The sequence below is a fragment of the Gambusia affinis genome, linkage group LG16 (genome assembly GCF_019740435.1).
Source record: "Gambusia affinis linkage group LG16, SWU_Gaff_1.0, whole genome shotgun sequence".
Lineage (NCBI taxonomy): Eukaryota > Metazoa > Chordata > Actinopteri > Cyprinodontiformes > Poeciliidae > Gambusia > Gambusia affinis.
In genome coordinates, this window is record NC_057883.1 from 1615902 (window position 1) to 1629675 (window position 13774).

The 13774-nt window shown below is 39.3% G+C and overlaps 1 protein-coding gene across 3 annotated transcripts in view; it reads left to right on the plus strand.

The window, feature by feature from the left end:
• LOC122846013 (neuronal PAS domain-containing protein 3) overlaps positions 1-13774 on the plus strand; it is a 270382-nt gene that overhangs the window by 207751 nt on the left and 48857 nt on the right. For all 3 annotated transcript variants that reach the window (XM_044142661.1, XM_044142662.1, XM_044142663.1), the window contains one exon: positions 12409-12589. In XM_044142661.1, coding sequence (XP_043998596.1) covers positions 12409-12589 — 181 coding nt within the window. The remainder of the gene's footprint in view (positions 1-12408; positions 12590-13774) is intronic.

Consider the following 13774-nt stretch of genomic DNA (forward strand, 5'->3'; position numbering starts at 1 on the left):
GTAATAGGCATGCATCCCTTTTGTCTTGTTTGCATGCTTGTGCAGGTGTTTGTCCATGTGCATGTTTGGTATCTCATGCTGTCTGCGTGTGTGTGTGTGGGGGGGTGCATGTGTGTGTGTCATCCTGCGTCTCTGTGTGAAGGTGAGACACAATAGCAGATTAGTCCTTGAGAACTGGTCCAGGAACTGCTTTCATCTCAACAAATGTGCTTTTACTAAAGTGATGAAAAGTACAACAGAGGACTGCAGCCTATTTGGAGATTTCAGTGTGGAATGTAAACTGAATGTAAGTTATTCATGGAAAAGTTGCTTATTTGTGAATTTGTTTATAAAATATTTGATGGAAATGTCGCTTGGGAAACTAAAATACCAAGGTGCAATACTAGATGACAAGCTACTGGCTGCTATAGCAGTCAATCCAGGAGAAGCATTTAGGAGGATTATTGCAGTATTGTTAATTATATTGTTAATATATATATATATATATATATATAAGCGACCGCTGCAAAATAATGAGTAGTTTGATTTTACTTTTCATAAGTACATGTTTGAGGTTTGAGTAAAATGAACAATGTTCTTTTATTCTATGGACTACTGACAACATGTCTTTGAAATTCCAGGCAAAAATTTAGTATTTATGTACAGAAAATGAGAAATGGACAAAATAATGAAAAAAATTCAGTGCTGTCAGACCTCAAATAATGCAAAGAAAACATGCTCATATTCATTCAGAAACAACAATACTAATGTTTTAACTCTGCAACCAATACTCATGGAATAACCATGAGATGATAGCTTTAAATCCATCTGCAAATTATTCCAGGTGGCAGAGGCGTGAAATTTAAAAGCTTTTTACACAGCTCACTTCTGACCTATGGGACCTGCTGCAAAATGATGTTCTGAGAACAGAAGCTATAATGGCTGCAAGTCGTTCACAAAAATGAACATCAACATGTAGGAAGATGCATAAAGATGCTTCTACAGATAAAAACCAGCAAGTGAGAAAGTCTGAGGGACATTTTGCCGTGCAATAATGTATTCAAAGAGCAACACAGGGCACAATAATGTACAGCATCCAAGTTTCCCAAATGCTGGGCTGAAGAGTTAATAAATAGCAGATCTCTATAATCCATCAGAACCAGAATGGCTGAAGTAATCAGGTTCCTTCTGACTTAATGTGAGAAACCCTTTGTTTTTTGAAAAAGAATCTCATTTTAGGTGTTAGAATAAGTACTTTCTTTGTCTGTATGAGATTTAATGAATAGATTCTCATTAATTAGAATGCCTAAATATACAGTAGCAATTGGCAACCTCAGTATCAGCCCCTTGAATAGTTAACTAGTTGGGAGGACAGGTGGAAACTGCTTCCCATGTGAAAATACCGTAACCTTTGATTTTTTTGCATTCAAAACCAACGTAAGCCCAGCCAGTCGGGACTGGACTGTAACAAACACACCTGTTCACGTTTACAAAAAATGTTTAACAAAATTTTATATTGTCTCAAACCAAACATGTCTGAAGATTCTCAGTTTTCCAGGTTTTTATATTCAGGAGGGTTTAATGGAAGTCATTCTGTGTTAAATGTTAATTTAGGGATTTTCCTCTCCATTCATTTCCTATGAAAATGGTGTGATGAGGCGACAGTCGCTTGTCCTCATTCTGCCGAGCGACTGATGTAATTTATACATGTGAAACCTTGAGGTAGCAGACATGCAGATGCAGGCAAGCAATGCAAGTGGAAACATTTTCAGATTTTGTTGTTGTCTGCTGTCACCGAGAACTCCATGTGTGTGGAGTCCATAACTCGCTGCTGTGAAGTAGGTAATGTAGTTTCCTTTTATATGGGCGGCTTGTCTTCAGTTTGTTGTTGTAACTCGACATTTTAAGAGAGGAAAGTTCACTCTAATGTTACCACCACGTGAATTCCCATGTCCAACTGCATCATGTGGCCATTTTGTCATCTGTGGAGTGTATTCTCTGCTCCTGATTGAGCAGGACCTGTTGGTTTGGGAAGAGTTGGACGAATGGAGCAGAAACTTGACGAGTGATTTGGTGAGGAAGCCACCAGATCTGCTGAGATCACATTCATACTTTTAAGTATGTGGAGGATAAACAAAGAATGAAAACTATGTATAGAAGAGTGTAAAATGAGAGAGAGGAGGAGCAACAGAGCCGCAGATACACTTTGGCAGAGAAAGAAAGAGAGATGTGAAGAAGAGAGCAGTGGCAGTTTGTTTTGTTCTTGTCAAGGTCACCACAGCTGAATGTGGAGATCCTGAGGGAACACCGCTCTGTCGGCGTGTGCATGTGTGTGTGTCTATGAAACTGTGTTGAGAAATGGCTCTGAGTTTTATGTATTGTAGTGTTTGTGTGCATGTGTGTTTGCCTTTGGTCTGTGTGTGTTTGTCTGCATTTAAAGCTCTGTAGGGGCTTACAAAGGGAGGGCTGCAGCGACACAGTCCAATTGCTTCTCAATTAATTGCCCTACAGATAGACACACACACACACACACACACACGCCCGCACACATACGTGCACACCCGTGCCCGCGCTCACACATTGTGACCAACAGAAAATAGCATCAGTGTTGGAACAACAGACAAATTCCCCAATAAAAGATTTCAAGAATTTTAAATCTAATTTAGACAAAGGCACATTAATCTGAACACACAAACACACATGCATGCTCACACACACATTCTTCCAGCCGATTTTTTCGTAACAGAATAGCCCATCTTTGATGCTGACCATGTTTGGATTCCTTCTGTTGTGTGGATCCTCACTCATCATCCATCTGCTGCATTGTTAGATTTAACAGTCTTGTGTTCTGTAGTGATATGTCTGCAGTTGGATTAACATTGATTTCAGTGCACTCCAGTACAGGCAACGAGATTTGTCTCTCTTGTTTTTTCTGTTTTTTTTCTGTTTACTCAGATGGTCACTTGTCAGACATTGTAGCAGCTTCTTGCACTGTGACAGTCTGCCATGTTTTAAAAAGGATTTCAGAGTCCTGAAACCCACTGGTGTAGGTCAGCATCTTCTACTTACTGCATTGTTTTAGCTGATGCTACCAGCTGCAGCCAGCAGGGGAAATGGTTGATAATTTTTCAATGAGAATTTAGATGTTCCACATTGCAGATAATTCAGAATAAAGACAACCAACCGATTGTGACTTTTCAGTCTAATCTCATAGATCATAATCATGGATTCCCACCTGGTTTAGTTCATTTGCAGCTGATAACAGATCAGTCTACATCAAATATCAAAATGCCTTTGCTGTATGATCAGGTTCTCAAAAAACGTCCAATGTTTTTCTCAAGTTCATCTCACCAACAAAATGGTGAGGTTATTGTGTGTTTAAAATGTATTTGTGCAAATAATCTTTCAAATTGCTTCACAAATATTTAAGTATGTGTATGTGTAAAAATGTGTTTAATTATGTGTTTATTGCATTTATCTTGCTTGAAAAAGATGACTCTGTGTGCCCATGACTTGAACATAATTCTCAGAGTGAGAACAGCTGCACCAAAATCTGTAAATATGTAGATGTGGAACGTTTCTGAGCTGGACTGAAAATGTTCTTCCTCTGTTCTGTAAAAGAGGTGAACTGTGGACATAATGTGTGTTTCTGGGAACGAGATGTATGAGTTCCCTCCTGGACTTGTTAGTCCATGACCTGAGCTCAGGTAACCAGAGGACAGTGCTTGGATTGGGTTGGAAACATCACCAGTAAAAGGCCTGGTGTGTATTTGCTCCTGTTCTGAATCACTGCAAGAGCCAAAAAGCTTTTGCAAAATGTCAAACTGATTTTCAGAGCTGGACTTATATAATGCACGTGTGTGTGTGTGTGTGTGTGTGTGTGCGTGTGTGTGTGTGTGTGTGTGTTCCTATATTTTGCCCTAAGGACCTCTCTGCTGGATGAATAAGATTCAGCCTTTAGAACACATACACACACCAACTAAAGCTCTGTACAGGTCATTAACACACCAAACAAATGAAATCTCCTCAGTAAGAAGGAAGGCGGTAGTAGATGTATTAGCATGAGAAACATGATAAAAGTGCCCCTCCATTGTGTTCTTATCAGAGTCCCATAATGCACTGGGAAGCAGGGATTGGCCCTGATGTTTGGACACACAACACTAAGCTTATCAGTGTCTGAGGCTCTCGCTCTAATGTTGAAAGACCACCATTGTTGTGAGCTTTAGGCAGAATACAAGAGAGATTTCTGGGTCTTCACAGTGGATTTAGCGGGGTGGATGGGGACATGAGAATATACGTCTGAAACCAGGAAAAGAGCTCAAAGTCATAAAATAGACACAATCTGAAAGAAAAGCAGACAAACAAATCAGCAGGTTGTCTAATTTAAGGCATGCAAACATGTACTTTATGTGTGTGGGTTTGAGGATCAAGTCTTCAGTAGTTGTCACCAGAACTGTCTCCATATGGTCGAAAAGCATCTTCTTTTTGCGTCATGGATGGACATGGATGGATGGAATTACACCGGCAGTAAATGATTTTCTGAGTATGATCTGCAATTCCTGAGGAACCAAACACTAAACAGTTTTGAGATTTTTGCTTTTACTGCTAGAGGTTGGGTTTTTGACTCCTTCAGGCTCTAATGGTCTGTGAGACAAAATTGGTCAACTTCCAGGCCAGGCGTCTCCAGGCCCACCTGCAGTTTGCAAGTCATCCCTCTGGATGATCCAGAGGAGACTTGGGAGAAGATTAGGTTTTCAGATGAGTCCAAAACAGAATATATTGGTTTCATCTTCACATCGCCGTGTTTGGAAGAAGAAGGATGAGTTTAATCCCAAGAACTCCACCCCAACTGTGAAACATGAAGGTGCAAAAGGACTGGACGGTATTGAGGACAGGATGGTCGGACCATGTGTCACTAGATTTTGGGCAACAACCTCCTTCCCTCAGTGAGACCAGTGGAGACGGGTCATAGCTGGGTCCACTAGCGTGACAATGACCCCAAGCCAGGGGAACTAAGAAGTGGCTCCCAGATTGATCTAGCCAGTCTCCAGATCTGAGCCCAGCAGAAAATCATTATTGCCCAGCAACAGCCCTGAAACCTGAACGATCTGGAGAGGATCTGTATGGAGGAGAGGACCAAATCTCTGCCGCAATGTGAGCAAATGTGGTGAAGATCTATAGGAAACTCAGGAACTGTACACAAAGGTTTCTGCACCACACATCACATTCTGTTGCTCTAGTGTATCAAATTCTTATTCCATGCAATGTAATCCTTATTAATTATTTAAAATGGATAGTTTTTTCATGTTGTGTCTTACATTTCAGGTGAACATTATAGACTTTTCCACTTTTGGTTAGTAGGAAATCTTGAAAATTCCTTGGTGTATCAAACACTGTACAGAACTTGTGGGCAGTAAATGTTATCACATGATTCCTTAAAGACCCCAAGGCACCAAATATCGTTATGGGGGGTTGAAGTGGAGACAGAGTGAATGTTATATTAACATCTGTGTCTGTTGCTTTTACTTTAACAAATCATCAAGTTGAACAAGCTTTAGTGCTTTGGGACATGGAGGCAAAGGATGTGTGAGTGTGTATTGATCTCGGTGAAGGATCTCTTACCTCTTCCCTCTCCGGGGGTTTAAACCACACAAAGCACACAAACAGATACTCACAGGCTCCTCAGTGCGGAGTGATTTATTACAGCTTTGAAAAGGTTTGTTTATTCCATTACAGATGCACACAAAGTTCAATATTTTGTTGTTGAAGTCGACTAAAAAAAGACAGAAAAAACTGTTATCGCTGGCTATACCGAGACAACAAGTAACATGCTACTATTGAAGAGAGATATCATAAAGAATCTAGAAACAATTTAGGTAAATAAAACTAGAGAGCTGACTGATATAACCATATTGAATCATGATGGGTGGAACTGCCCAGCCTGGCCTCCACACCGTACAGCTTTGCTTTTTATATTCATCTTTCCTACAAAGAAATTTCTTCTGTTGTCTGCACAGTCTTCCAAAGTATTCATGCCCCTTTCTACCCCTCATTATAATGTTTTCTGTCTACAAACCTATATGAAAATGATTCATGGTTTCCAAACTATTCACAAATCCTATCTGTCATGCATTGACCTTCATTTCCCCTGATTTAATACTTAGTAGAACACCTGTCACTGCAGTTACATCTACAAGTCTCTAGGAGGTGTCTACCAGTTTTGAACAGAATAAAATGTTTGTCAAATCTTCTGCTTTAACCTTCGCTTGTCATATATTCCCACGTATACTCAATTCGACATAGGCTTGGACTTTGACTGGGCCGTTTTTGCATGTGAAAATATTTTGAGGTACAAATCCATTCAACAAATCAGAATATTATTTAATATTATTGGTGTTGTCAGCAGCTACTGAAAGTAACTAATTAAGTGACTTGTTATCTAACTTAGTTACTTTCTGTAAAACTGTGTGAATCCAAGTCATTTTCTCTTTTTCTGCTCACATGGCTTTCTGCAGGGTTACCAGAGTCTGGTCCTGGACCTTTTAGGTGCATCCCTTCTCCAACACACCTGGATCAAACCAGTAGCTCGTTACCAGGCCTCTCTATTACATGTTGATGAGGGAATTAAAGCATGTAATTCAGGTTAATGAAGGGTTTCATATAAAGGTTGAAAAATAGTATTTCTCCAGGACCGGAGGTGGGTGCTCCCCTTTCTCAATGAAAGGGCTGTTTTGATAGACACACACACACACACGCACGCACACACACACGCATCCCATATCTAAGACCCTTTTCTTGTCAACAGCTCAGAGAATGACAAATGGTCAGTCCATTATGAACTGTGTGTGTGTGGGTGTGTGTGTGTTTGTTTGCGTGTACATAAAGGTGTGTCCACCAAGCTGATACATTTTGATTTATTAGGCAGAACAGAACATAGAACACTCAGACAATCACATCATTGAGCTAAGAAGGCGAGGTGACAAGAGAGGGGAAACCTGCACATTAAGTCACTCAGGAAGGACAGGGGTGTTTATCTCTTCTGCTGCTGTTTTAGACCATATTTTATTCTAATCAGTGGCAAAAATATGCAAGAATGCAACAAGTGTGTGCGTGTGTGCGCGTGTGTGAACACATGCAGTTATTGACTCTACAGCTCCATTTTTATTCATGACTGATGATACCCCCGTGATGTCATCAGGTAGTTAGTTTCATCTTCATACACACGTTACTCATAGTTGTAGCTTCACAGAGACACATTTACTGAAACTGTGCATTTAATTCCCGTTGAATGTCCCTCAATACGTCTTGTGAGAAATTATTACTTCAATAATTATTTATTATGTTTTAATATTTTCTAAAACTGACCTTTTTTTAGCTTTATGTCATGTTAGAATGTTATTCCTTCATCAAAAATATGCCTGGAGTTATCCTTTGATTCTTTGATGCATGTTTGACAAATCCTTGAATCTCCCATAGATTCAAGGATTTGAGCCCAATCGCTTACTCTAACAAAGCACCGCACATTTCTACACAAACTCCTTTGAGCTGCAGTGTCCACCCCCTCTGCATCTCAGCTCCTTCAGACTAGCAGCAGCAGCAATTAGCAAACATCCGGTGGAGCTGAGGTCTGCTGAGCTTATCATCAAGACACCATAAGAATGTTTATGAACGACATAATGAGAAGCACCGATGTGATGATGTGCTGAAGGCAGAGTGACAGAGCAGGAGCTTCTTAAAGAGGCAGAGACCCATTACAAAGTGTCAAATTGTGACGGCAAATTTCTTTTAAGTCATGTTTGACATATTCAAGGTTTCATAACAACAGAAGGTTTCATAGTTATTTGATTGTGTCATAAAATGGCTTTATGTATCTGGAAAATACATACTACATAATAAACCTCCTTAAAGTTCATTGCATTCTTGTAAGATGGGAATTTTGTTGATTTGATGACATTTTTACCCCTTTTGTGATGAGTGCAGGACATTCTAAACACTTTGTTATTATTTCCGGATGTGTAATTGCGATTACTCCACATTTCCTGAAGTCTGTGGGATCTTCAGTATTTGAGGACATAAAATTACTGTGTGAAGATTTTTCACTGTTCATCTTTTGTCCGTTGTTTCTCCTCATTTCTTTGCTTTAAAGGACGATGTTCCATGAATCATTAACAGCAGAGTAATTATGCACTATCAAACTTGGAATATTACCCCACTTAGCTAATGTTTAATGCTATAATTAATTCTGAAACCTGCGAGCCAACATCAATTTATTTGATTAGTACTTTGCAAAGTCACACAGAGGTTTTTCACTGTTTTGAGGTATGTGGGTTTGTGCTCGTGTGTTAAGCTTTAAAATGTTTTTACATTAATTAAACTATGATACAGAGCGAGAGTGAGTAATGAGAATTTCTCGCTTCACTTTTCACGTGTTTCGTTTTTTCTTCTTCTTGTGTTTCTGGACAGAATTTTAGCTTTCAAAGCCACATTGTTGATGTTTTCTTTGCCATCTGCCAGGCAGCAAGTTGATCTGATTTGGCAAAGGACTGGGCAGTGGCTGTTATTAAAGAAAGTTATTAGGAAATTGTTGTTTTATTGAAATTGTGAAGAATTAGAATGAATTTTGTCAATATATATATGTATATATGCATGTGTGTGTTTGTGGGTGTGGGTGTGAAACTTGAAACTTTGAAACTTTTGGACTGAAAGACCTCGGATAGAGTAGAGATATTAAACTTCAATATTTCATGGGCAATATTTAATGTGAAAAGGTTTTATTGGATTGAGCACAGAGAAACCCAGAGCCTGAACAGCTGATGCAGCGTGCCATTGTTTCATACACTTCTGAATTTTCCAGGAACAGCATCACTGCTAAGGCTGCAGATGATCCTGTAATCATAGAGCTATGCAGGCGCAGAAGCAGTTCTGACGTTAGCAGGAATTTAAAAGTGAAAACGTTGCTCAAAAGTTCAGGTAAAGAGCCGAGCAGGTAAACGTAGCTGCTGTTGGATGAAAACAAGGCAGCTGGAATGGAGTTTGTATGCTCTCTTTCACATACTCAAGCTTCCTTCCACTGTCCAAATTTATGGATGTAGTTTATTTGTTACTCTAAGTTGCCCTCATGTGTGAGTACGTGCATAGATGGTGGTCTGTCCGTTGTCGCTGTTTGCTCCTTTGATGGACTGGTGACCTGAACAGAATGCCTGGCCCAGGCATCCAGCTGGTTTTAGATTGTCAAAAGACCAGCTCATTTCAACACTGTGCCCAGATGCAGGCCGTCCCTCACTCACATCTAAGAATTCAGATAGCGACAAGCTTGTAGCAGCTGCAGCTGATCCCAGGACAGAGGGCTGGTATATTAAGGAGGTTTTGGTGGTGCAAGAAGGCGTACTTTCAGGAATAAAGACTGGGAACCATTCTGACTGAGTCAACGTTTGGTAAAGATTTCATTTTTAGCTCTCCCTTACTGAACCTTAGATATGCCCCAAACTATTCTGTTTTTTTTTTTTCTTTTTGCCAATTTTTGACTGAAGGTTGAGAAAATCAGGTTTAATCTATTTGTTGTTTTCTCATTTGTTTTGCACTCTCGAGTATTTTCTTTCCCCTTTGAAAAATGAAAAATATCAAATTAAGCTAAGAGTTTTTCTGAAGACATGTTGATGATGTGTAATGTTCTTGTAGGGAAGATATATGATCACTACTTTGACCTGTATTTTGGAGAAAGCAGTGGTGGCTGACCTGGGTCAACAGCAAAAACAAAGATGAAAACATCTTGTTTCTTCGTCACCTTGTGTCTGGCACAGATTTTACTACAGGAAAGTTACTTTGCTCCTTCCAGTGCTGTCTGAAGTTGTCTGTTGTGAACTGATGTGCCAGATGGTTTGTTTCATTGAAACACCTGGAATGTTCTCTGTGGAGATCATGTGGGAAAACGGCTGGCATTTTCAATAAATCCTTCCAGGTGATCGAAAGGAGCATCTGTCCATCAAAGTCTCAAGTGAACGTCGATTAAACACATGAACTGGATGGAACCACAGGAAAAGCGGTCAGGGAACATGAGCTGCCACTGTTGATTGTCATCATTTCTGGAGATGTCTGTCTGGGTTAATGGAACAAACCTTTTGTTTGAACCAGACATGGCTTGAAGACAGGAGAGTTTATTTCAGGGTGCACCATGTATCTATTAGTTTAATCTGAAGTATGTGCATTCAAATGGATCATAGATCTGTCATAGAACCCGTAGTGCTAGAAGCTTGTAGACGTGACACACAGGCAGGAGGCGCTGTGAGCTCAAGTCTACTTGTGCAGAAACACCAAAACAATAATTTTCACCAATGTAATGTTAGTTTTTAATAGCCTGTTTTCTTACACAGTAAATCACAGAGAAGCTTCAGTTCCATGATAACTGTAGAACTCTTTCAAAGTATTAGTCAGCCATTTATTGTTCCTGTTCTGTTGACTGCTTAGCTCTTCCAGAGGCTTTATGCTACAGTAAGTACAGTGTTTGTGAAAACACTGATGTAAATTGATATTGTCTGACAAAAAGCTTAAAACAGGTTGACTGACATTCCATTCCTCCAACCTTGCAAATATATTGCAATTTAAACAAAAGACTGAAAAGCGCAGGGCTCACAGTGTGACAAATGTCGCTTTTCCAAAAAAAAACAAAAAAACTGATATGTTATTGAGCTGATGTCGCAAGTGTTTAACTACTGCCCACTTTGATCACACTTTGATTGTTTATATAACAGATGAATCAGTTAGGATTTGAGTATGTTTCCATGGTAACAACTTGGTAACAGCTTACCTACAGGTCTCTCTATTCCTATGGGCTTTATGACTTCACATCATGGCGGACTCTGCGCTCAGCAGATTGTGGCGCAGCGCTGTGAGCACAGCAGTGAGGTCACCTAGCCCAATCTGAAGTGGTTTACTACAACACCCACCATTAAATAAATAACTGTTTAACTGAGTTATCTATTAAATAGATAAGAAAAGCACAGTTTATGTGCTTTTGAAACACTTAAAATGTGCAACACTGGTTAAGTAGATTAGCCAAGTTGTAATATAAGAAAAGTCATCTTGTCACTTAAATGGAGGAACAGTGCTGATCCAATTAGCAGTGTAACATGTAAACATGACTCCGGTTTGTGTGGGTGCATGTGGTTCAGCTATCAGCGTCATTTTTTAATCATTACTTTCTGTTTCACATGAGACTTTATGAGGGAAATAAATTGCCTTCAAGGAAATTCTTAGTAAAAGGATTACATCCATATAATCCCCTTTGTCCCAGTGGACACCCCAAAAAGCACGCACACATACACACACACACACACACATTATACATAACCAGATTAACACGTGGAAATAAATGTGTACAACCTTTTTGATATGCTACAAATGACAGAACACACCTCCAATAAAACCTCAGAGGATATTATTGGAAACCATGTTTTCCCGTGTGTGTGCAGGTTCATGGATATAACACCACATAACTGTGACCAGAACATGCACCTCCTTGTGTGTGTGTTGCAGGTTTGTTATGTTGAATACACACCTGTGTGTAGACGCTGATTATGGAATGAGACTTCATTTTGTTTATGCTCCCTCTCCTCATCTCCAATTAACAAAGACAAATCCGCTTCTATCATGACTAATGAGAGAGTTTAGCGTGAAGGAACTCTGAATTTTCATAGTGAAAAGAAAATAGTGAAAGGAAAATTATTCAATTTTCATGAAAATGACAAAATGCAGCCGATTGTCCATGACTGTAAAGGGGCAGATTAGATGAGGATGAAAGGAAGAGATGAGAAAATGGGATGAGGGAGAGGAGATAACGGCAGTTTTCACATCTCTGTTAATAACTGTAAGGCTAAAACGGGACTCTTTTTTTTTTCATTTTTATTTATTTATTTATTTACTTCCATACATTCTGCAGTAATGAACATTTCAAATTGTGCCCTTGATAGACCTACAATTACTAAAGTTAAAAGAGAAATAGAAACAATTTCAAGATAAATGCATCATTTAATGTAGAAGGTAGACAACATTTCTCCTCCTAAAGGCCACATAGCTACGTATATATGCAGCCTTTGAAAAGCAAATGTTTAACATTTGCTCTCAGAGCTGCGGAAGACGAGCAAAAAAGGACTGACAGTGAAGCTAAAAGTAGAATATTTACCTTTTAAAACATTTCAGATTCATAGAAATACACGTCTAATTTAGACTGCTTTAGAGAAGCATACCCAGCAACCACAAATCTTAACAAAGTCTATTTTGGATGTACTGCGTGGCTGAAAAAATATAGCTCTAAATCAGATCTAGGCAAAAATGTTTTCTCAAACATGCTTTAAAATCAGTAACTGCTGATTCCCCAATTGTCCTACACAAATAGAACGAATGGCAACATCTTGATTATATGTTGTTTTGCAGGTGGAGCTAACAGGAAGCAGCGTGTTTGACTACGTCCACCCTGGTGACCACGTGGAGATGGCAGAGCAGCTTGGCATGAAGCTTCCTCCGGGGAGAGGCATGTCTCTGTCCCAGGGAGTGGTCAGCGAAGACGGAGCGTCCTCAGCGTCATCATCATCACACTCTGAGACGCCTGAGCCAGGTAGGAGATTTGAGGCAGGGGTGTAAGGACATGAAGCGGGGTCTCTCTTTGCTTTTTAGATAATGTGAGACCTCAAGCTCAGAAGCAACTTCACTCAGCTGACTGACACTTGTAGTGTCACACATCTTACTTCCTTCAGACAAAATCCATGGAGAACTGTGGTTTACTTTAAATAACCTCACAAAATATTTTAATAAACATCAAATGAGGTTCTATGTTGATAATAATCTATTCACCTATGTTGACATTTTTGTGCTCCCTTTGTTAAAAGATCCAAACGGGTGAATCAGATCAACTGTTCATTCATGTATGAACAGAGTAGGAGTTTTTTTCCCCATCTGTTATTGTCAGTAATTATGATTTTCTACTTCTATAAAGTAAAAGCCAGCCAGGTGCTCAGCTGCTCAGTGACAGAGCAGGTGCATCAATAATGGAAGCAGTCGTCCCAGTTTCAAATTTCAGCCATTTACTGCATGTCTCTCCTCTTTTCTCTGCACTCCTTCATATTGAACTTCTACTGAGAACCAATGAGTGCCAGAAAAACTTTTGCAAAAGTCAGTTATTATGGCCCATAGGAAACACCAGCCTGTTTTAAATGATTGTAGATATACACCATGTTCCACATTATTATGCAAGGGATATTTTCTCAGATTTTCTTAAATGATCAATGCAAATGGTGGTCAGTATAATTTTCAAGTCATGAACTATTACAGTATAAATCAAATTCTACTGAACAAAGCTCCCCGTGAGAACAGTATATTTTTTTTCAAAAATAAAAAACTCAAAATGCACTGTTCCAAATTATTATGCACAGCAGATTTTCTAAACATTTTATGAATTATAAAAAACTGCAAATGGTCATTCTTTGAATGTGCAGCATTAAGTGGTCACATGTAATAAAATCAAAAGTTATTTCAATCAAAAACATCTTAACAGACCAGTTCCATGTTAACATAGATCCTTCTTTGATATCACAGCACAATTCTTGATCCATTAAACTTGTGAGTTTGTGGAGTTTCTGCTTGAATTTCTCTGCAGGATGTCAGAATATCTTCCCAGATCTGCTGTTTTGATATGAACTACATTCCACCCTCAGATCTTTTGCTTGAGGAAACTCCAAAGGTTCCAACCCATTCTCACACCGAACTCGTCATATATTGACGCATGGTGCTTCCGTCCTCGTCA